The sequence below is a fragment of the Hippichthys cyanospilos genome, chromosome 3 (assembly GCF_059441005.1).
Source record: "Hippichthys cyanospilos isolate Australia breed blue-spotted pipefish chromosome 3, RoL_Hcya_1.0, whole genome shotgun sequence".
In the NCBI taxonomy this organism is placed as follows: Eukaryota; Metazoa; Chordata; class Actinopteri; order Syngnathiformes; family Syngnathidae; genus Hippichthys; species Hippichthys cyanospilos.
In genome coordinates, this window is record NC_142371.1 from 7,601,586 (window position 1) to 7,626,977 (window position 25,392).

Genomic DNA, 25,392 nt, shown 5'->3' on the forward strand with positions numbered 1-25,392 from the left:
ATGTACGTCCTGAGTGCATTAAAAAAAAAAAAAAAAAAACAACACCACACAAAAATAGTTGTGTTAAAAATAACTCCATTGTGGGTCAAAAAAAAAGGAAAAACCCAATATGTGGGTTAGTTTTATGCAAGTTTCCGAGGTTGGCATGTACAAAATTTGGGGGGGGGGGTTGTTCGGTGAAAAAAACAAAGTTGGATGAAATCGACCTAAAAATGAGGTCAGTCTTTTATTTCACCCATAATTGGGTTATTTGTAACCAAACTGAAAGGCGACATACGATTTTACCTCATCCAGTTCAGAGATGTAGACGGGTTTCTCTTCAAAGCCAATAGGCATCGGTTCATTGGGTGGAATCTCCACCTCTTCATACATTTTAATATTCTCTCTGCGGATTCCCTCAGGAAGCAGCATCTAGACGTAATTAACATAAGAAAAGAATATTGTAAATTCAAATAAACTATATGAGTCTGTATTAAGCTGTTCCATAATTACACATTTAACAATATGTTCCTTATCGTGACTGTAGTTTGCAGTGATGTAGAACTCCATCCACAATAACAAATAAGGTTTAATCAATTCAAACCTGTCAGTAAACTTTTGAGAACCGGGATATTTAATGCAGCTACAGCATTCAATATCATCAATTATCAACTAACTAAGTGGTCTAAAAAATTTGGCTGGCCAGTGTATACTACCAAGGCAAAATCTATTACAGTGTATTAAGATGATAAACGTAACACCCTGAAAACAATATAATGAAATCAAAAATGGATGGTGCAGGCTATCCATCTTGAGTGTTTCAAACAAACTTCAATACTGTCTCTGTCAAAATGATGATGCACCATGATACAAAGCAGACACTGATCAATCAGTTTAACCATCTCATAACTATGAATGGCAAACTTAACTTAAAAAATGCCAGAGAGTTCTTTGTGCTTACGACAAAAGCAGCTCAGGTTTAGCCTCCTATATACATGCAAAGCACCCTCCAGTGACTGCTGCCACAGCTAATGATAGCACTAAAGACACTAATGTAGCAAGCCATAGCAAAACTCTTTCCTAAACCAAACTCTGGAAGACCCGGCATTTGTTTGAGCAAATTTGCAACGGACATGATGGACGATGTTAAATTTCAATATCATTTCTTCCTGCTTCATTGTGGTTAAATATTCCACCCTTCATACTATGACAAAGGGAACACCATAGCCATTGGGGCACACATCAAATGTTCATTGAATGCTTTAATAACAGTAAAAACATTAAGCAAACTGGGGACACAATTTGCTTTGTGCTAAACGTCTCATCAAGAAACTAACATGGACTTTCCAAAATCATACATCACCCCACCAGCCTGGTCTCCTAAAGCCAAATACATTTGCAAAGACACTTAAACATGTAAAGTACTTTAATTAATTGCATCCTTGCAATTTGGTTTGCCGTGTTCAAATACATTTTGAACAAAATGTTGAAAGGATGTGGAAGAAGTGCAGTAACAAGAATTTTAATTCAAAATCTTAATATGATTAATTATTCATTATCAGTGTGTGTCAGTTTGGTGATTAAATATTTTATCCAAGCACTGTGCGTGTGTGTGTGTGTATGCGTATTTACTGTACAAGTATATGCATATGTAGCTCATTAGTTGGTAAAAAAAAATAACAAAAAAATAAAAAAAAGCTCACCCTAGCTCCTCCAACAAAGGCAGGTGTCTTTGTGGCGTCTGCATAGCTGTCATAGACATTTGGGTATTTAATCCGTTCATACACTCTTTCTCTAATAAGTATAGGTTCTTGGCGTGCAGTCAACAGAGCCTGCTCCCTACATGAAAAGAACAATGCATTTTACCATAGCATACAAATGCAAAACTAGTTAAGATGTTTCTTAAGCGAAGTTACCGGGGTGATGAGAAAAACATAAAAGAATTTTCAGTCCCATTTTTACAGTGGCTTATTTATATGAAATGGTACCGTGTTTCTTTGTACTACAATTTGTTTGGCTGAGAAAGTTTAAGTAGATGGAATACTATCCTTTTGTCAACCTTTATTGGTTGATTCCCCAATAAATATAAAATTTAGAGGGATAAAGATTTCTACCATATTTTTTATACAACAAAGACACCACAATGCAAAAATACTATAGATTGTCAGATTTAAAAAGAACACATGAGGGAAAAGGACAATGATTGAAAAAGGAATGAAAGAAGACCAATAAAAAATACGAAATATCTGATATACCGCTGGGCTCTCATCTCTTTTGGGTCAAAGTTGATGAAAGCATCTGCGCACTCCACATCATCAGTTCCTTTTCCCCTCTTCCTCTCTTTCTTCTCCTCCCTGCGGAATATCTTCATCAAATGTTTTTCCTGTTCTGAGTGAATGGTCACCTGACAGCCATAGGTAGGCCTAGTAACTTCATCACTGCCTTTTCGGACAGAATCTGAAAAAAAAAAAGTGTGGGCATAGGTTTATAAAGTTGGTTTTACATTATAATATAAAATTATATTAGTCAAAGTAAAGTGAATGTAAACAGAGTATGTATTGTAAATGTGACACACTACAGAGAATTTTTACTAACCCAGCCAAATTAGAATGATTTAAAACATTGCATTGTAGATAATGATAATGAGGCTTAAAAATCAGGACAAATCAAACCATTATCTTCACTCTCAGGGAAATCCACTGAATGTACAATCTTTCTTTACAACATCTACATATACAAACTTCATCTAACCAAATTTCTTCAAAACGTGTTGACTGGATTTTTATAGTCAAATAAAGGAAGCAAAAAAAGGATGTTAGAAGTGGGGGTCAAGAATTTGCAGAAAAAAATGTACAGTATTTATCAGAAATTGTGGCCATGCAAAGCACAACAGGCACTTGAAGTGTTAAAGTTCCCTGTCGCAGCTCATCAGTATAAGGCAAAGCAGCTCAATAGAAGCCAGATTTGTTCCTGAAAACAGATGAGATGTGATGATTGCCCTGTAGCCTGTGCTGATTGACTGAATGATTTCTACTTTATCTCATCTAGAGATTCAACCTGCTCTTCTCACTACGCTGCCACCCCGGGGCCTGTCACTTCCATCCCCCACACACAACATTGCCCACAACACATTACTTTTCTAACTCTTTTAACTCAAGCACCTATTGTATCTGAATTCAGATTTTTCGTTACTCCCCCAGTTCTTAAACTTGCTGGTAAGTACTGTTACAGTTAACTACCCAAAAAAACTCTAAACAGACTCAGATTAAAATTTAGATTATGAGACTTCCACACAAAATTTGGACTACGTACAGTATGTTCATTTATTTTCTTAGCTTTATTTTTCTAAAGAAATTTAGGAGAAAAAAACATAAACTCTTGTTTCATGTTATCATTATTGAGTCTTCGTTGTGTTTAAAGATGTGAGGAAAACACTGAATTTATTCCGTTACAAAAAATCTCTAAACAGACTCAGATTAAAATTTAGATTATGAGACTTCCATACAAAATTTGGACTACTAAAAATACCTAGTGGCTACGTTTGCTAGACACAATGAAACCTAAAGTGTTAAAAAATAAAAACCAGCAAATTTCAAAATGATTCAGGTTTTTAGCGTGAGCATTTTGAGCTAATGCTTAGTTTCTATCACATGAAAAATCCTCAATCAGTGGGACTCGAGCATAGCTTGTGTCATGAGCTGGTCATTTTTACGTACAGTATGTTCATTTATTTTCTTAGCTTTATTTTTCTAAACAAATTTAGGGGAAAAAAACATAAACACTTGTTTCATGTTATCATTATTGAGTCATCGTTGTGTTTAAAGATGTGAGGAAAACACTGAATTTATTTCGTTTCCAAAAGTGGAAAAAGTCAAGCGTGGTGATTACTTACTGGATGTACAGTATACAAAAATTAAAACGTATTGTATTACCGTGTAAACAGCCCGACTCGGGCTGGGAATGTGGTGTGGTGTTTAGCAGGGAGTCAACAATAGCTGTTCTTTGCTGAAGAAGTGTGGAGATCATTTCTAGTCCTTCTGGGCCAAGCAGCTCAAATAACTAGGCGGACAAAAAAAAGGAGAAATGCTGAAAACTGAAAATACAGACAAACATGTCAGCATGGCAGCAAACATACACAAATCACTCATCTTGACCAGTGTTTGACAATATGATCAAAAAGTAGGGACGTTTGACCCCACATTTTTTGAATCTGGTACCAGTTTGAGATCTTAACTCTTGAGTGGTTGAGGAAAATCACAAGAACCGATACCAATAATATTTTTGATCCATAAAATTACCCCCCCCCCCAAAAAAAGAAAAGACAAAACAAAATACATAATTTAAAGAACGTGTATTCCAATATAACTTTTTTCCTATAAAAATATTCCAAGAGAAAGGCCGATTCTAGTATCAGCAAAGCACAATGAGTAGCGATACCTTGAAATAAGTATACCTTGATACCGTAACGCCAGAAATATAAGACACACTTTTTTCCCCAAAAAGAAGGCCAAATGTATGGGTGCGTCCTATAAATGGTAACTTAAAGGTTAGAATGTTTTTTCTACGGCATTCGAGGAAGATTGCATCCATTAGCGACATAATGTGCATTTTTATATTGGATACAGTATATTCTTACTTACAGTAATTCCAGTAATGGGATGAGCTATAGTACATGGCATAAGTTAGTTGGCAGTTCGCAGCCAGTGCCTGAGTAGAAGCTAACAGCAGCTCATGTTAACTGAGATTGTTACAACATTATTTTTAACAAAATAAGTTAGCAGACTGAACCAATGTTCGAGTTCACCCTTGTTCACCCATGAACATTACAGTAACTTTCAAGAAGAAAGTGTTTCTTGTAGCAGAGGAGGTTGCAAACCGTGAGGCTGCTAAAAGGTTTGGGCTAAGGGGCTATTGGCCCTCACACGTCAACCTAGAGAGAAGCCTGTAGTAACCCAAATTGGATAGGTACAAGCAGCATTCACTTTTATTTCAAAAAGCTTTTCCTGAAACTCTCTCCAACGTTCCCATGCATCCGCAGCTGCTACGTGCGGGAGCCTCCGCACAAATTCAGTCTCAATTTCTCTCATCACTCTCACCGGCAAGCACACAGCTCAATCACAGCATTATACTCGCACCAAATATATAACTTAGGATATATAAATAAAAAAAATGTGGAAGAAATAAAAAGATGAGATTTATTCTGTTTTGCTATGGTTTTTACATTGTCGCCAAATTGTTGGTGCATCCTATACAGGAAATACAAGAATATATAATTTGCAGATATGCCTACAAGAAAATATGAAAAAAAGATGATTATTTATTCAGTTTTGCTTTGTTTTTTAAATTGTCGCCAAACTGTTGGTGTATCCTATACAGAAAATACAAGAATTTGACCCTAAAACTAAGGGTTTGTCGGACTGCGTCCTATACTCAGGTGCGTCCTATATTTGGTGTATTATGGTAATACTAGTACCATGAGCACAAGCTATTGATTGCAATTATCATAGATGCATATTGATTTGTAGCGCTAAGAATAAATAAAACCACCCCAAATCTAATCATCACGAATCTTTGGTTTTAAACAAGATTTTTGACAAAACATATACCTCATTTTGCAGCTCATCATTGCTTTTGTGGGAGGCAAGCATCTCAAATAGGGAGTTGCACAGATCCTCTGGACAAGATGAGATCATATTTCCTTCCTTCAAATATTTATCCACTTCTGTCCTGAGAATAGATCCAGTCACTAAAGATTTTTCAGTGAGGAACATCTCTCCCTCATTACCAACAGTCATTCGACTTTGTTGATGGTTGAAGAAGTTGGTAAAGTCCAAGCTCATGTTATGATCTTGGATGCCAGAGCAGGGCAGTTCTTCGAGGGGGTCGAGCATATAACACTCATGGGAAAAAGCAATGCTGCGTCCAAAAGAAGAACCCTGTTGAGGTTTATGTCGGGAGCAATAGGATTGGATAAATTCCTCAATTTTGGAATCCCTAAGTGAATCCACCAGTCTTGCCACACAAGCACAGGAAGCTTCTGCAGCAGATGAGGGAAAAGGGCCAAACATCTGCTTAATGGCCCGAGTCTCCTCTGTACCCACATGGTCTTTGTTGTAGAATGTTTCAAGCAGAAAGACAGCAGCATGTTCAATTGCCTCTTGACCATTTTCACTACCCACTGTAAATCAGAAAAAAATTATAGCACACAAAATACAGTTCCAATATCTATTTCAAACAGAGGCACACGTTTCCTTATGTTCATGTCGAACGGACAACCTTGATCAACAGATTGAGTACCCTGCTCTACAGTATGTACTGGGGAGTAGGCATGGGACAAAATCAGATTATGACAGTACGATAACCTTGAACAAAAATGTCATGGTATCGCTGTATCGCGATATTGAAATAACAGCTCACAAAGAATAGAATTTTAAAATGTTTTGGGGTAAATTGCCATTTTTCTACATGATAAAAAGTTTTGTTTTTAAACAAAATATATAACACAGCATTTGTTAAAATGAAAATTTACATTGCTAAATTAATATAAATATGTAAATGAAATTGAAACAAACCTTTAGTAAGCAACACAGGTTTTGCTTACCAATGAACATATACAGTCGGCCCCCGGCTTACGAGCACCCTGATTTACGAACAATTCGCCTTACGAGCGTGGATCAGGGAGAATTTTGTCCTCCGCTTACGAACAAACTTCTCGCCTTACGAGCAATTCGACATGCCGGCCATTGATTATGTAAAAACGTTCTCGTGTAATTGCGTCAATAAAATCAACAGTGGCGACATCATTAATCATCAGTAGATACTTGTGGCAGTAACGTGAACGCTATTGGTCTTACAACGTCACACTGACTGTCTCACTCACGGTGTCTAAATATATTACCATTTAAGTGTAGTGTTTGTACAGCTAAAGGGAAAAACAGCTGACATGAAATTAAATGTGCCGATTGCAGGACAAAGAATTGTCATTGGTTTAAATGTGTGTTTTTTTTTAATTAATTGTCAATACACTCCAACCGTTTAAAAAAAAAAGTGCAAATAATTATCAGTCAGTCACGGAGATGCGAATATGCTATTGGTCGATTAAGGTCACCCGGTCTCACTCACGGAGATGCTATTGGCCGGCGTCACACGTCAATCACAGAAATGCCGATATGCTATTGGCCGAACGCCTTTATCTAGCTTGATGGGACAGGATGGAAGGAAGGAGAGAAAATTAGTGAAAAACGGAATGTTGTGAAGACTTTGCAAACTTTATCTGTTAGACATAGCTTCTAAAATTACTAGCAGCGGTAAAGAAAGAAATAAGAGGATGATGTTTTAGTATCTGCGTGATTTGCACCCTGACTGAAAGAGTTACTGTAACACTGTAAGACCAATAGCAAATCTATCGCCGTGTTAACTTTGAGCGTTGGACTCTGCCCCCCTCTGCTTACACCCAGCCCAAGTCTCGTCGTTTCAAAGGTAAAAGCTATTTATCCATTGTATTTATTGTATAATGCAAGAGTACAGCAGATTGTCACTCAATTTTAATATATGTATACAGTGTGTCGTTTTTACCTAAGGCTTCGGCGCGCGTTGCACGCATTCACGAATTAACATGGGTTTGGATTGCCCGCTATACGAGCAATTCGAGATACGAGCGTAGCCGCTGAACGGATTAAGTTCGTAACCCGGGGGCCCACTGTACATGAATTATTTCTGATTGAACACATTCAATTTTAACTGATCCCACTAGGTGTAAAACATGGTATAAAAAACGACGTTCTAAAGGTATACAGTGTAACTCAACACAAACGCGATTTAGCGTTTTATGCTTTCATTTGCTTGCCTTTGGAAGAGAGCGCAAGGAAGTTTGTTTGTGTATACATCTGTGCATGCGTGTGTGGGGTAAATAGTCATGGTAAATTGGCAGAATCCACATTTTACTATGAATTGATACACTTTAGCCGTTGTACCCCTTAAAGTGGTACTAAAGCCAAAAAAAAAAAAAAAAAGAACTGCTGCAGCAGAGGAGGACTCAGAAGAGGACTCACATGTGATGCACAATGACTACACATGCAGCAGCCCGTTAAGAAATAGCAGACGAGCAAATCCTGCAAGAACGTCCGCAGCTTGGTTTATACTAGCCGGCAAGATTCCACCTGTCTTCTTTCACGCGTCAAGAGTGGGACGCAATGACAACGCTGAAGTTGGTTTCACTGGCACTCCAGAGATATCAGGTTTCAATTCCACCCTAAAAGCTTTTAGATGACAATTGTTTCCCACATGTTTGCATGCCAAAAGCCTCTGCTTCTCTCAGCCCCTAGTATACTGTACTAGCTGTCAAATGAGACCCATTTTGGAAAATCTGAATGGCAAAAACTCGAATAAATTGTGTTTGAATTTGCTAAGCATACTCACGTCGAGTGATTCTGGTACTTTTTTACTGTTTTTTATTTTTTCTTGCCAAAAAAAAAAAAAATAAGGCTGTGGGTGTTCTTACAGGTCTGTTGCTAGTGTGTGCTTGGTTCTAAGTAGGCTTCATTTTTTTCTATGGTTTGCACTCAGCCATAATTTGTCATATTTATTATAGACATCATTTATTTTATTTATTTATTTATTTTTATGTGTGAAGTCTTGTTTATACAGTATATACTGCTTGTTTAAAAAATGTGCAAAAAATAGAGACATTTGACCAAACATGATGAAAAATTGTGATTAATAATTGTGATTGCAATATTGACCAAAAAAATCATGATTATTATTTTGGCCATAATCATGCAGCCCTACATAAAATTAGATCGAATTTCATTGCAGAGCCATACTCACACTGAAAATTGTAGAATTTGTTCATCAGACAGACTTAAGGTTCTCTAATGTGCTACTATTTTGGTCCTACATTATTTAGAGAACACAGAATTTATTAAAAGCAAAGGAAAAGAGCTAACACGGGCTGACAATAATTATGGTGGGGGCTTTACATTTGAATATGTATGAATATGCGAGTTTGATACTGAATGAATGATTGAATGTAATGGTCGGTCAAAACAAGATTGTATTATTGTATCTTTAAATGTCGAAGTACTGTCTGTCTTCTTTGTTCGATCTCTTTTTTTGGGTTGTTTTTGTTTTCCTTTCCTCAAATATTACAGTCACCTATGTTAATAAACTGATAGTGTTTATACTCAACAGTGTGCCAATTACAAAAGGTATGTTATACTACCTGAAAATGTTTTTGGGTTCTCTGTAATGTCTGCTATGTAGCTTTGCAGGTACCTAAATTTTCAAGTTTGGCGCTTTTTTTTATTGTTTTACTTTGTGTTATGAGAAAGGTTTTATGTATAAATGCTCTTCGTACACTCGCTAAGTAAAAGTGAAATAAGGAGTAACAAGGTAAACCCTTGGTGGAACATTTATCATAAACAAATCTGTTGAAAAGGAATCTTTTAAAAAAAAAAACATTACCTTTCTTAAGTTGTGTGCATTTGTGCATTACCTATCTGTTTTGCTGCAGAAAGTAGGTTCTTTAATTCCTGATCGACAGCATGTTGCTTCATTTTGTCTTGATGATCTGTGCAGAAATGGAAAATCTTCTGCCATGTGAGACTTTCTCTTGCAAAAAGCTCCTGTCTTTTTAAACGTTTGGTCTAAAACAAAGAATCAGAAAAAACAAAACAAATTTCAGAAAACGTATTCTCCTGTGGTCTGCTGTTTGGAAAGTGAAACAAGCATAATTTTAATGAATTTGCGAGCATAATGACTATTTTAATGAGTATCAAAATGATCATTTCCAATTATAATGAGCAAGGAGACCTCATTCGATGAGATCTTGTGAGATTAGAACGCCAGAAGGTTTCTCGTCCTCGTACACAGGAAAATACACTGTTTAGACAGTAAAACACGGCACCAAACGTGGTGGGACGTCAGAATAAACCTGACCATACCAAATGCTTGTATGTATTTGACAGTAACATTTTTGTTTTGAAGTTGTTCCCACAATATCTGTTATCTTACAGCACGCAAACATCACTATGTTGTTCTGAAATCATATTAAATCACCAATTCATAGCACTAAAAAAATGACTTCATTATGCTGGCATTTTATTGTTGCCAGCATTAAGCGTAGCAATTAGTCAATTTGCAGCGCTCAACTGCTCTTTATCGGCCAGCAAGGTCTGTCGGATTATCTTTCAAAGGCAGGTTAATAGACACAAATTACTCACATTGATGCTGATAGCGTTCATAAATACCAGGCTGACTCAAATGTGGGTTCTGTGGTTTTGACATCAATTCGTCTCAATCAAAATGTCTGGGGAGAGAGTTATCTAAATTGTCGGTTGATTATCAAAAATAGATAAAAGTTGCTAATTCATAATTAAGTGGAAATATGTTGCTTGGTTTCTGTGTTTAATTTACATTTCACCAAGATTCTTTGTGAACACTGAAAAAAATATGCAATACATGTCGCTAATCTGGGCTATGTGCATTTTGTTTAACTATTCAATATTTGGACAGATCTTAGCTGTAGCTGAAAAATGAGCCTGGCTCGACATTTATATTTGCCCACTAGATAGTTAATTTTGTTGGTGTCTGCTCACAAACACACCCAAAAAAAAAAAAATCGATAACTGGCAAGTTTTTGTTTGGCATTCATGTGTTTCATAATTTTGCAAAGATCTCGTCTCATCTCGTTTTCGTGGACTCAATCACTTGAGACATTTCGTATCTTGAGATTTGTGTCTTGTCCCATCCCTAATAATCTTTTCATACATTAGGTAAGTGTTTTGTTGTTGTTGTTTTTTTACTTAAAAAAAAAAAGTCAGTGGTTCCTTTTGTTTTGCGTCTTAACACATTACATGAATGACATTTCAATTCATTTAAATTGGGGAACGTGGTTTGAAATAGTAGTGTGAGTTATGCATGTGGTCAGAGGCCAAATTAAACTTGTATCCCGAGGCACCGACAAGAGTCAGTACACTAATAGTGCAGGTACAATATTGATTGAAAATTTATGTTTGTAGCGAATGTTGAATAAGAACTGACATAATGCCAATGTTCATAATTTCTGTATGTGTGAACTTTTCACTGATAATTTTTTTTTTTTAATTGAACTTTTACTGAACACAATTGTAGTTAGCATAGTGTGAACCATGGCCACCGTTTCCGTTTATTCCATTGTTCATTCGAAAAAATAAATTAAAGTTTATATACGAGTTTACAATAGCGTGTAATTTTCGATAAGCATTTTCGTGTTACAATCTCAAAAATCGGCATAATAGTTGCTCTATGAGCTATTAAGTTACATCTTAAAAGCCAACACGTTTCAATGATCAACTTACCTTGAGATCACAGACATCGAAGTCCTCCTTCCTGGTGACATTAGAGAAGGAGCGTAGAGCTCCTGTCAGCCGCGGAGGAGACATCCTAGATTCACAATGTCCAAGTGCTGATGATGTACAATATCTCTGCTTCAGACCAAACCAAGAGAAGGCACATTCATAATAATTAGACTCTTCGTGTACCACTTGAAGAACCCTGATTTTTTAATTTGGATTTTGCCAGATACAATGTACGTATTTATTTTCCAGGTACTGTATGTTTTACGAGTGCAAATGAACTAACTTCGACACAGGCTAATGCTGTATTAGCTTGAGAATCTGACAGTCAATTCCTCCGCCTCTACTACGGTAGTTACAGCTATAATAACATTCGAGGTTATAAACATGATGACAACAGAGTAAAGAAACGTATCGAAAATCATCACATTTTTATAAATAGACACTTACATTGCAAAACAACACTAGTTATGACCCTCTAGTAACCAGTGGAGTAGCCGAAGGCAGGCACATGTCAACAAAAGTTTCATCGCGCGAAGAAATGTGGGTGTTGTAGTTTTTATGAAATTGACCTGATTGAGTATAGAACTGATGGGACTACATTTCCCAAACACCTAAATATAATACGTCACGTAGTTAGCTTTCGCTTTTTGCTGTTGAAAAACGAAACCTTAAGAACAATTTTTGCACTAGATGAATAACGACAGCCTCACTAAACATTTAGACATTACTAAATATTTTGGTGACTTTAAGAAACATTTATTATTTTATATGATTAATTATGTTTTCTTTTATTCATGAGTTTTATTTTAAAAAAAAAACATTGCTGTTTATATTTCTAAAACTAAAAATGTCCAAAATAAGAAACAATGACAAGCGCTATACTAGTCATTGATACAGGACATTCTGCAGCCGCAAATCATTGCCTCAAAGTCGAGCATCGAACTGCAGTTTAGGGTCTCTGTGCTAATACACATGGTTATTAAATTTCATATTTCACGAGCTGCACCATAATAGCTCCTTAGGTAAAAATATATTGCACTGGCCTTACAGTTAACAGTTTACGTTGTATGGGCCAAACGCTAAATGTTATGGGCTTAAAAAAACCCAAAACAAAACAAAAAAAAAGCATCATCAGATACTGTATATATATATTTTTTTTTAAAATGCAGTTTCTCACTTTGGTTTTATGTAATTATTTATGTTTTCTTGGGGATTGGTGGGATGGCGCCCCCGGGACCCTCATTTGGCCAGCCGGCAACGTACGCCACACCACGAGTTCTCTGCATGAGTGGTGTCTACTGAACCGGGAGCATCGCTGCTAGAAATTTCTGGAACCAGACACAAACAAAAGACACACGCGCGCGCGCGCGCGCCCATACATATACATACACATATTTGACTGAAGGATATAACTTGTAGAAAACAATACATCAGTTTGAGTCTTATCTATGTGAATTTCTCATGTTTGTCTTGTCATCCTTAATATTGCTGTAACCAACACAAACCTCATTTCAAATGAATATTCAGTGGATGACATTACCATGAGCAAAGAAATATGACCTGAACCACAAAAGGAAAATGTTGGTTATAGCCCACTGTCTTTGAATTTAGATTAATAATGACAACAAGTGGTAGATAAAATGATGGATGGACAATGACATTTACACATCATACATCCATCTAATTTTATTTTTATTTCATTTTGCTGTATTCCTCAGCCCCTCGTGTAATGTGTCTGTCATGTTTGTTTTCCTCACCCTGGACATGCCTTGAGCCACTCGTTTTCCTGCCAACACATGCAGCAGAGCTCCCTGATTTATTGAACTCCAATATATGTTTCCGTTGTCATTCCCGTACATTCTCCTTAGGGATAAAAGTGCTGGCTAGAACCCTAAAAGGTTCCCTCTGTCCTCATAGGAGAACAAGTTTCAGTTCCTGTTTGAATCATTCATGACGGTTGCACTTTGAAGCCTTCTGGAGGTTCTACCGAGAGCCCAACATAAAAATTGACCCCCAAACCATCTGTCAAAGTTCCCACCCGGAATTCAACATAGAGCCATTTAACCCTCTAAGGTTTTCTTCTAGAACCAACACAGGCAGTTACTTTGAGAAACATTTTGTTTCAAGCATTTAATCTAGAATTAACTCATCTGAGAACCATTTGTTTCAAGTGTTTCATCTAGAACCATCTCTGGGAGTACACTGCAAACAATTTTTGTCTTTCAAAGATTTAATCTTGAACCCACACAAAGACCTTTTTATTAGTTTCCCCAATAATCTTTTTTCTTCTCATGGTTATATGAAGAACCACATTATATTTCACAGATCAGGCAAAATTATTGAATACCATATTGTCTCCAACCATCATTGTTGACAGTGGGAAAACATTTTTAATGAGTATTGTTTTCATTTAAATATTTCTGAAGAATGACAGATTAGGAGAGCAGTCAAGGATTTGTAGCACTTGAGGGGAAGGGGGCAGAAGTGAACATAGTAGCATCAGTGGAATCAGCAACAAAACAGACAGAAGGCAGGCACACCTAGCTGTCCTCAACATATATCATCTCCAGCAAGTGACGTAGAATGGGATGACAAAAGTACAAAACAGTGAGCAGCACCAATACAACACATGCATACTAAACTAGGTAAAGCACGCGGCTGTCATCAAAACTCAACATTTTAAGCAAGCATTTATCTTCCATACTGTCCACATAAGGTAGCAGTAAAATTGTTGCCCCCGAATGATTCCTGAGTAAATAAATTGTTTATTTCCTTGGGAATCTATTGTGGGCCATAATAAACCCACAAATTGGTTTCACTTTGATGATGTAGTTCAAAATGTTCTGTGGTACGATGACAATAAAGCCATTTTATTCTATCCTATCCTATTCTATTCTTTGTGCTGTGGTTTTAACCGTAAGACGGGTGTTACAGATTTGCAAATCCTCCTCTGTTTGTGCTCGATGCTGACATTTTGTTGTCTTACTTATTTTCTTTCATTTTTATGATTAATGTTATTTTACCTACAGTTCCTTCAAATTTGGTTCAAAATGGTACTCAGAATGTTGACTTACCCTCAATATAAAAATGTTGCTTGCATGTATGTAATCACAGTCAGGTTCACAGTGTGTCAGCATCAGCTTAATTATATTTCAAAATACATTTGATTCCTCACAATGAGCGAAATGAGCACAGGAAAAATAGTATTGTTACTGCATCTTTTAAGAATTTATTTTACCTCCCCTCAACCCTTTCTTTGATTATCCTTTCCTCATTTCTGCTGCTGAACCTTTTCACTTGAGAAGCTTTTGGTATTTAGAAAACTGCTGTTGAGATATGTAGCGGTGGCCCCTTGTCTCATTAAAATGCGGAGATCAGCTTTGTTTGAACTTCCTCCCGGAATATCGGACTAATTGACAATCAGAAAAGGACGAGCCAAGGCATCCCTCTCTTTGAACCCCTTGATGCCAACCTCACTTTATGTACTACAACACAGCACTTCAGCGTACTGTACGTGGATGTACAGAACACAATACAATTTGTATAATAACCAGGATTTACTTTGCCAGTATTAAATGTGATGTGTTAAAATACAACTCTATACCTTCATCCTTTGAAACAAATTCAAATGGTCAAAAATGGACAAAAATAACATGGTATAATAATGTATGTTATAATATTTTTAAGACTGAGTTCATAGCAACACACCTGTCAAGGGCTCCACTCTTCATCAAAAGTTGAATATAATGCTAGTACTGCATCAGTTAATTTACTGAATGTCTAGCTCATCAGACTTTTGTGCTGTATCCAAGTCTGCAACCCCAGGAGCAACTTGCTTGTTCTGTGAGGGTGGTTGGGGTGTGTTGTAATGATTATGATTCTAAGGGCCCTGAATCCCTGGCACCACCCACACATCTGGAGTGAAAACCGTGTGTATAGCATTTTGCTTTTGGCTTCTTTAATAACATGACACACGTTAGCGTTTTTAACAGTTGTGATCAATGAAATGTTCAGTGAGAGCAGAACCATTTTTTTTTCTTGTCTACAAGAAATCACCTATTGCTCCATTCTTGTAAAAGTGTTTGCTTCGCTTTTCTTTTCAAATTGCAACTATAACACTGCTCTGTGTGCAATTATTTTCACAGTGTGGCATAACAGAAATTAGTTTTCTCAACTTGGAGAGGGTATTCAATCTTATCCCTTGAGAAGTTCTGCAGGGGTTTCTTTGGAGACTATGGAGTATACCGTTTGGTCACTACAACTGGTGTCAGAGTTTAGTCAATATTGCTGACAGCAAGTCAGATTTATTTCCAGGGAGAGTCGGCCTTTATTTTGAGACTGGACTGAGTTTATAGACACAGGCGACGTGTTTAGGGGACTGAGTATGGTGGTGATGGTTTTGATACTTTAGGAGTTCAAAGCGGGCATGAGTAGGGATGTACGTGTGCATTTTGATCATGATTGATGTTTTTTTTTTTTTTTAACAATACAGTAACTGCAGTAAGCTTTTTTTTTTTAATTAAGCATTTAGACTGTCCCTGATCAGTCTGTTCATGGAGTTGAATATCATTAATTAGAGATAACATATTTTAAGGTAATTTGAACAAATATCTTATTTCTGATGTTAGACATTCACTTTAAAAAGCAAAGCAAAATACGGTTGTAGCTCATTATCAAAATGCTTGCTGAAGTTTCTGATATACATGTTTCTTTTCTACTGACCAAATCCAAATAACAGATTTGATATATTTTGGTGTCTCATGTTTAAAAACCCAACAGTGGAAACTTTTTCATTTTTGTTAGACATTTAGCAATTTTGTTGGGATTTATTGCCCTGTTCAACAAATAACATTTTAATTCTACCTTGCTCCTACTGTTGCTAGTCATCATCAGTGTTTTGATTTTTGCTTTCATATCTTTAGTCGCGGGTGAGCCAGAGCCTATTCCAGCTGACTTTGGTTGCGAAGTGGGGTATACCTTTCACTATGGACAATCAACCATTCAAACTTGCAAAATCCAAACAGGAATGTCAGAGCTGATATTTCTTGAGCAAGTTACTTCAAAACTGTAATGCATTATTTGATACGTATCACTTTTATTTCAAAATAATTAGTTACATTGCAATATTACTGTATTTGAAATCTAATGCATTACACTACAATTGCATTACTGATGAATGATTTGCCATTCTAAATATAGCTCATTAAACTCATTACACATCCAGTGAAAGGTTGGTTTAACCAGTACAAATCATTTAACCTGTATTGTATTGTAAAACTTGAAAGACAAGATACAAAATCTTTTTTGTGTTTCAATCCTTTTATTACTTAGCTTCACAGCGATGTGATGCATTGTTTATGCTGTCGGCAAAAACCGTGCATTTCACAATTTCAATGTTAATACAGTACTCAAATTCAAGTTCAGTCGGCTAGGTTAGGAACCAATGTTTCAGAAATAGATGGTTTCGGTGGAGTTAACATTAGCAGTGAGTCTACATCATTGTTATTGTGTTTAACATACTGTTTGAGTTTTGTATACAACTTCATCATGATACATATTGACCAGAACAATTGCACAGTTAGCTTACCTTGTCATTATTGCTAGTTGCGACTCCGCCAATCTCCTTACCTCTTTAGGTCGAAGTGTCATCCCTCTGCGAGAGAGTGCAATCCTCCGCGTGTTTTTTTAACGATTATATCCTTCTCTTTATTCTTCTCTTTATTCTTCTCTTTATCTCTGACGAACACTCATCACTCATATATATATATATATATATATATATATATATATATATATATATATATATATATATATATATCACAGTGTGTTTTTAAATACAAAGTAATACAGTAATAAATATAAATTAAAAACATGTATCCCTGCACCCTGCCCCCTCACTTGTTTTTATATACTTGGGTATTTCAGTGGCTTTAATTTCACATGGCTGAGGTGGAAAGAGCTTTTGGGATTACAGAGATGTCATTGACTATTTATTTGTGGACCCCACAGTTCAACTTTTCATGCAGCTCACAGGAGGGTATCAGAGAGACTGGGGGCAATCAAAGCTTCCTTTCATTTCAGCTGCAGAATGTGCCTTTAGATCAGTCCTCCATCACTGTAGGGATATTCTCCTTCACCTCTAAATTGCAAAGCTTGATGTTATTGCTGTCTGCTGGATTCACTTTGTTTTCCTTTTTTAGTTCCCACAATTGATTAGTGGAATATGCTAAAACTAAAGTCCTCACTTTGAGTGATGAAGGTCAATGAACAAAAGATGTACTTTATTCAGAGAAATTCAGAGGGATTTTCTTCACACATAACATACTGAGGAACTGCAAACCCTGTAATACTCTAAGACAATAGATGGTTTACCCCAAGGACAAAATCCTCTGACGTAAAGCGAGCAATGCAATGTTTATGCACCGCTGTGTAGTGAGGAGTGACCCCTTCAGTACACAAAACGAGCAAAGCAAAGTTAGAGCAGGAAATAGGATGGCAGCCTTTTAGGGTCTTGAGTCAGCTCGAAAGGTCATTCTCCGAGAGATACTTTTGAGCAATGTGTAAAGAAATAAGACAATTTCCAAAACAGAGATGGTTGTCACCATCACTTGTTATCAAGGTTACCAGACACCCCAACCGCTAAGATTGTCCGCAACACACTGCCTGTGGACAGGTTGGTAGACAACTGTTTAGCGTTCAGTATGTAAAATAGTCAATGGCAACAACAACTCTCATATGGCCACCCTCACCAAGGTCATGCATAGGGATTTGCAACACCAAACATTTGAATTTAAAGATGTGTTTTGAATTAAAGGCCCATTAAAGGTCATATTCAACAATGAAGCTGTCCTCCTTCAACTTTTGCTGATTACCTTGACTTGAAGGATTGAGGCGCTAAATATTTGACAGAGGTTACACTGATGAGGTCATGGGTGTGCACATACACACACATACTGTATGTGTGCATGTACACGATGCATTTTCACAAAATCAGGCTTATGTCTCCAAAAAGGAAATTTTATAATTATTATTTCATAAGATGTATTCTAATCCTACCTTTAATTCCCTTCAAAATGATATACATAGAGGTAGCACAAAAGTTGACAGAGTTACAACAATTTGAATGTACAGCAATTTGAATGCTGCCAAGTTGAAATCCCTAGGCTTGGGAAAAACACGATCAAAGTTTTGGCATATTCATCTTTCAAAAGTGTGTGTCATCTAATAATGCCTCATCGTCATCATACACTTTGATTTCAATTCGAACTTTTTGGTTGGTAGGACATGAAAGTTGAATTAGCGTATTTTCATCAATTACTCAAAACTAATCTCACTGACATTAACTCTTAGTTACTTCGTTATAACACACAAACACTCTCAGACACTCACATATATATGCATGTGTGTGTGTGTATGTATGTATGAGCAGTTAGCACATCTGCAAATGCAGCATGTGGGAATTATAACAGAAATGGACAGAACATAAGAACATGGACCACTTTGAAGCTTCCCAGTCCCTCCCAATCGCTATGTTTAATACCCGGTTTAGGGTAGAATGAATTAGAGTCCTTGGTAAAACAGCAGCATTGGTGATCTAAAATTGAACATTTTAACAGTCTTTAGTCTTAAAAAAACTTGTAGAGAACCTGATAACAGATCTGGAGTGAACTACTAATCAACATGCAGCAGCTCCCTATAAAGAAGAGCATGTGATTGACTCCAATAAAGATAGTTAGTCACATTTATATCAGTGTATTGATACCATTATTTTTTGCTAAAAAAAGCTGTCTGTTTTTTGAATGCTCTACATAGGCATAAGATAAAATACATTTCAACACTTTGGTTCCAAATTTGTGTTGTCCATTTTATTATAGGAAAAATTAAATATATTTTTTTATTATGTAAAATGCATTTTGAGGTAAAAAAAAAAATCTAATAATGATAATACTCAACATCTGAGCTGAAAATCTTGATACATATGAAAAATGAAACACATGAGTTAACACATTATTTTTAGGTTTCCAAATGCAATTTTAAGATTAAGTACTACTTTGCTTGATTTAATTTCATAGTAATAAACAGTGCAATACAAACATTTTCCTCTTGATTTTCCAACACCTACAAAGTAAAAGAAAAAGTATTTTCCAAAATCTTTGTATGAGAGATAAAGGTCATGGTGAACCTACAGAGTCACTGGCTGACAGGGACCCTCATACTAATGTTTTGGTTTTCAATTTTAGGTAAAATTGTCAATCATTCTATTTAGGGACTATTTACAGTGTTGCTGGATAGTATGTTTTCAGCCTTACATTCAGTAGACAAAAGCCAGTGCTGAAATTATGAAAAAAATTATGCGCACACAAGCCCCTCTAACCACAACATTAAAGAAACACTTTCATATGCATCAATTCTTTTGTTTTACACTAATAGCGCTTGCTATCTTTGAAAAATATTTTTCGATAAATTAATACGAATAGAGTATATCCATATACTGTGATATGCATCACACATTTTTTTTTACCTTAATAGCACTTGCAATATTTAACAAATATTACTTGATATTACTTGACAGTATATATATATATATATATATATATATATATATATATATATATATATATATATATATATATATATATATATATATATATATATATATATATAATTGACTGGAAACCAGTTCAGGGTGTACACTGTCTCCTGCCTGAAGTCAGCTGGGATAGTCATCAGCAAGCCAGCGACCCTTGTGAGGATAAACGTCTTTAAAAATGGATGGATAGCATGTATACGTATCGTACAGTGAAATTCCAAATGGTTTATTCCAATTCCTGTCACTCTACCTTCACGGCATATTACTCTCTGAAAAATAATAATACTTTTGTTTTGTGGTCGATGGCTCCGGGGATTGTTGTAATTGTTTGGAAGTATTTGACACTTTCAAGTATTGACACAATCGGCATAAAAGTCAGCATTCCATTAAGAAGTATTTATTATCATCTTCATGGCTGCACAAAAGGTCCTAAAATGCTATGTGCTGCTGATGAGACGCGCTTGCAATGTGATAGCAATGCAATCAAGACGTGCCATACTAGAACCGCAAAACAGACCAACCCATAATATAATATTGCTTAAGGTAACAGACACTCAGTCGTGCCCGCCGGGGGTGTGCAGCGGTTCTGATGGGCTTGTAGCAGTAAGTCCCAATGTCCAACAGGGGGCGTGTCTCCCCCACGGCCAGGTCGAGCGCTGCTCTCCGGAGGCGACTGGTGCTGAAACCGCTGTGCTCTCCCACCGAGAAACAAACAACTTCTTTGTGCTGTTCCGGCGACTCTTCCACGCTCCTCTCTGGCCAAGGTAAGTCAAATACTGCAGAATTTACATCAATTATATGATGTTTGGGTACGCCGTTTCTATATTTCTTGGAGCCATACCGTTTCAGGAACATGCTTACATTTTTTGAGACAACAAATAATAGTGGTATTTTTAAATAACTCTAGACAGATCAGACTCTAACAAATGTTTTTGTGGATATGATTGACGGTCATAACCGCACATAAAAAATATCGGCCAAACTCCCCCCAAAAAGTCTCGCCAAAAAGATGACTTACAGTGTATTTATTGGGCTTACCCAAACTTGGACATCCTTTTCTCGTTTTACCTTCTTTTAAGGCTTGCGACTTCAGTAGGTTGAGTAGAAAGATATTATCGGGGCATGAATGCTTCATGTCTGCCTAATGAATGATCGGTAAATAATGAATCTAGCTCATTAGTACAGATGGGACGAGTCCTGATTTTAAAAGCAATAATTGAACGAGCTATGAAGGTTTAAATTAACTTTGCCCACATGATACATCTGCGTTTAACGTAATCTTACTGGCCCCATGAGTGCACATATCAGTCGAGTAATTTAAAAGAGTACAGAATAAATACTATACATGCTACAAATATACACGGCTATGCGTATGCCGCATTTTCCACGTTGTTAGAATTATATCATCATGCCCGTTTGATGGTCGCGTTTCTTAATTGAATCCCTCCGAATAACTCCTATTAATTATTTAAAATATATATTGAGTTATCTTTTAATTGATATGTAGGCTACTTTATTTTTCCTATCACATTAACTACGTTCAAACGTAACACTTAACCGCAAATAACTAAACCCGTCTGCATTAATAGCCAAAATATGAACCAACGAGGCTTCCGTGGTCTGATAAGTTTCCAACTTCCCAAATTAGCTCAAATCAGTAACGCCCGAGACTAAAACTGAGGTTGAAGTTGTTCCATTTTGGTTTGGGGCATCGTTTGCCTGTTTGAACCGATCAATGTTTGAACAATAATCTTAACTCAATCCTTTACAGTACTGTATACCTATTATATTTTGTAGTAAACCACCCTTTATGATTTCAAGAGACATTTGTCACGGAAAGGGCAAAAGCAGCAATATAAAAATAAAGCTTGAGCGAACCCGATCAAACAGCAGTCTTGTCGAATCATTGACTGGAGCGGCGACTCGGCGAACCATGCGAACAATTTGAGAGAAAACCAATAGTGGTTTTCGCAGTACAGGTGCGTGTCTGAGGAGTAGTTAGCGGTAGGTGGGGAACGTACCCGATATTTTCTTTCTTCACCTGCGTTCTCCCACTATTAGCTGCATGGCTCCACTTGAAATGCTGTGCAGCAGTGCAACGGCATCTCACACCGCCTCTTGACTCGCTCCAACTCTTTCCTTCTTCTGCTAAAGCTGCCGGCGTCTCTCCCCAGATGGGTTTCTTCAAACTGCACCCAGCCTAACATGGATGCCCCTTCAGGTCCCCCACCATCTCCTCCATCATCATCCTCATCACCATCATCTCCTTCCTCAGCCAAGGACTATTATATTTTCTTCTTGGTGCAGTGAGCCGGGCACGCAGTGTCTTTTTCCTCTTTTCTTTTTGCCTTATGGATATAAGGAAGCAGTCGGCCAACCTGCCCGAGTAAAAGAAAAACATACATCTGGGAAATAAACTGATTCAGGGAATAAAACTGTGCAGCGCACAAGCAACATGAAGATTATCTCCCAGTTGATGTCGAGGTGCAGGCTGCTACTGCTGCTACTACAATGTGTGGGATATTCTCATGGGATGCCACATGTCTTGAGATTCGGTAAGTCATTTCATATTAAAACTTTCAATGCTGTTTTGTGCCATCCTCTTCCACCCCCAAGTGTGCTGGGACCACTTTTCCAATGTGCAATGTTTACTTTCCTTTGAATATGGGAAACAGTGAAAGATAAGCCACAGAGCATTTCACAGTCTTGTCGGGGACTTTTTTGTTGACTCAGTCAGAACGTTTGTGGAATTACAAAATATAAAAAATAGACATTGTGCTATCATTGCACAAATTAAAATTCCTAAAATAACATTAGCCTTTGAGAATGGATGCAATAGGTTACTTGGGAAGCAGGTATCAAATTATATAATTACATCAATATTAGATAACTCCTCATGAGTACATTTTACCTTATGTTCGGGTGATCAGCAATGCAGGTAAGTGTGTAACCTGTTGCTATTTATAAGGTTTCACATAACAAGGTGATTAAAGTTCAGGTGTGATCAAAAATATTTCCATCAAACACACCTCCATCTCACTGTGTGCAAATAGGGAGTGAGTTGATGTCCCTACCTTTTAATTCTGGTATTTTAATGACATTCTAATTTGTTAAAATACAACACAATTGTGGATTCATTTTGTATGTTGTTTGAAGAATTCTTTTTTTTGGCAGTACTGTATACAATGTTTGCTTTGAATGAGCGGCTCTCACCGACAGTCTTTTGCACATGTAAAGGCTTTAATGGATTTTATTTTGTAAAGGAAAAGCTTCAACTGACAACAGAGTATTCCCAAGGTTGACAGAGACCCCATTAATAATAGTTTAGCATAATTGCAGCATGTCTTTATCTATGACCAGCTAGCGCTTATCAGTTGATAGATCTTGTTTGTCTTTCTTAAGGTTGCAACAAGTAATGGGATGTGACACTGGTGTTTTTAAATAATTTAAGACAGCATTAAAACAAAATACAAGGTGATGGTAATCTCACAACCCTAATGACATTATCAAACCCTGCTGATGTGTGATGACATTTTCTTGCACTTGACCAAGTTTCTTTACAGCAGAACTAACAAGCTGAGTTAAATTCCTGCTGGCGAGTGGTCCTCTGATGCACTTTCTTTCAAACCTTGACTCAAACACATTCTTTTTAAGAAGTGACCTTGAGAAGAAAACCCATTGTGCAAAAACAATGGCAGGAAAATAATTTTTACTGTTAACCGTAATGCGTTTAACTTTAGTCATTTTCATTAGAGTGTCATTTACTGATGGGGATCATTTACTTTGTTATAACTGAACGTTTGATACAGCCCTTAGAACATAATTTTATTCTGTAAGAGGAGTGATGTTTTCCAATGGTCACTGTATAGTTTGAGTGCGTGGGTTGTAAATTGATGACTTTGCCCTTTGGAAATATGCTTGAGTTATTTACAACAACAATAAAAAATGAGCCAACAAATATCATGAGTAGCTTTTTGGAACTTTACATACGTGGTCACAGAAATGACACAGTGGATGAAGGTTACCACATACTGTATGTTTCTCACAGTTCTGAAGTTGGAGGTTAGAGTCCAGACTGTGACCTTCCTGAGTTGACTGCACTGTTGAGACTGCATTTTCTCCCTGTGTGTGTGTGTGTGTGTGTGTGTGTGTGTCTTTCAGTGTGAATGTGAGTATCTGTTAAACAGTATTTGTGCCCTGCAATCGGCTGGTGATGATTTACCAGTGGTTCTCAACCTTTTTTTAGGGATGTTACCCCCTGTGAAATATGTTTTCAGCCAAGTACCCCTCAACCAGAGCAAACCATGAAGACATGCCATCAGTGTCAAATTTATTAAACGTTGAAATAGTCTGAAGTTTAGACCATATCAAACTCCATTTCAAACTTCATTTCACAAAAAAAATCATAGAAGAAATCTGAAAGAAATAACTTAATTATTAATCAATATTTTTCCACAAAATATTCAATATAAAGTGTCAGACCTCTTCTCAAAAAAAAAAAAATAAAAATAAATTAATAAATAAATATATATATATATATATATATATATATATATATATACATATACATATATATATATATATATATATATACATATACATATATATATACATATATATATATACATATACACATATATATATATATACATATACATATATATATATATATATATATATATATATATATATATATATATACATATACATATATATATATATATATATATATATATATATATATATATATATATATATATATATATATATATATATATATATATATATATATATATACACACACACACATATAAATGTGTCCACAGAAAAATATTAAACATACAGTAAAGCATCTTTTTGGAGGGTCACAGTAGAGATCTGTTCACCAAAATAAATCATTAACTTAATTATTAATCAATATTTGTTCCTCAAAAATAATCAACATAAATTGTCAAATATGATCTAAAAAATAAATCATTATAAAGAAATATTTGTTCACTGAAAAACATTCAACATAAAGAATCATGTTTTGGGATTACTATAGAGACAAAAATAAATTATTAATTAAATAAATATTTGTCCCCACCAAAATAACCAATACTAAGTGTCAGACCTGTTCTCAAAAATAAATAATTATAAATAAATATTTGTCCACAGAAAAATATTTAACTTTTGGGATCATAATAGAGGTATGTTTACCAAAATAACTCATTGACTCGACAGGTGATGAGAGGTGTCACATGACAAGTTGGGTGGAACCATTCTAGTATGGGGGAGAATCTGGCTTTTGGTACAAATGAAATTGAATAACCTAATTAACATACAATTTGTTTTATGAATTAATATTTTCCTGAAACAATTTAATAATTATTTTTCAAGGATTTTTGCATGTTTGTTTGTTTGTTTTATTTAAAATCTCGAACACCTCCTGAAGTTCCTTCAAGTACCCCCAGGGGTACTAGTACCCCAATTGAGAACCACTGGACA

The 25,392-nt window shown here is 36.1% G+C and overlaps 2 protein-coding genes across 5 annotated transcripts in view; one reads left to right on the forward strand and one right to left on the reverse strand.

Annotated features, from left to right (window-relative positions):
• The window catches only part of ascc3 (activating signal cointegrator 1 complex subunit 3), a 60,446-nt gene extending 48,632 nt beyond the window's left edge, over positions 1 to 11,814 (reverse strand). Inside the window, exons 1-8 of the mRNA XM_088410516.1 lie at positions 11,763 to 11,814; positions 11,316 to 11,444; positions 9,473 to 9,623; positions 5,586 to 6,157; positions 3,912 to 4,038; positions 2,235 to 2,436; positions 1,683 to 1,818; positions 286 to 411 (exon numbers count right to left, since the gene is read on the reverse strand). Coding sequence (XP_088266642.1) covers positions 286 to 411; positions 1,683 to 1,818; positions 2,235 to 2,436; positions 3,912 to 4,038; positions 5,586 to 6,157; positions 9,473 to 9,623; positions 11,316 to 11,399 — 1,398 coding nt within the window. The 5' untranslated portion in view covers positions 11,400 to 11,444; positions 11,763 to 11,814. The remainder of the gene's footprint in view (positions 1 to 285; positions 412 to 1,682; positions 1,819 to 2,234; positions 2,437 to 3,911; positions 4,039 to 5,585; positions 6,158 to 9,472; positions 9,624 to 11,315; positions 11,445 to 11,762) is intronic.
• An 8,769-nt stretch (positions 11,815 to 20,583) lies between these two features.
• The window catches only part of grik2 (glutamate receptor, ionotropic, kainate 2), a 146,726-nt gene continuing 141,917 nt past the window's right edge, over positions 20,584 to 25,392 (forward strand). For 2 of the 4 annotated variants that reach the window (XM_088409749.1, XM_088409752.1), the window contains exons 1-2: positions 20,621 to 20,669; positions 22,060 to 22,460. In XM_088409749.1, the coding sequence (XP_088265875.1) occupies positions 22,361 to 22,460 (100 nt within the window). In that variant the 5' untranslated portion in view covers positions 20,621 to 20,669; positions 22,060 to 22,360. Of the gene's footprint in view, positions 20,670 to 21,837; positions 22,461 to 25,392 lie in introns of those variants that run through there. The other 2 variants (XM_088409750.1, XM_088409751.1) reach the window with 2 other exon arrangements.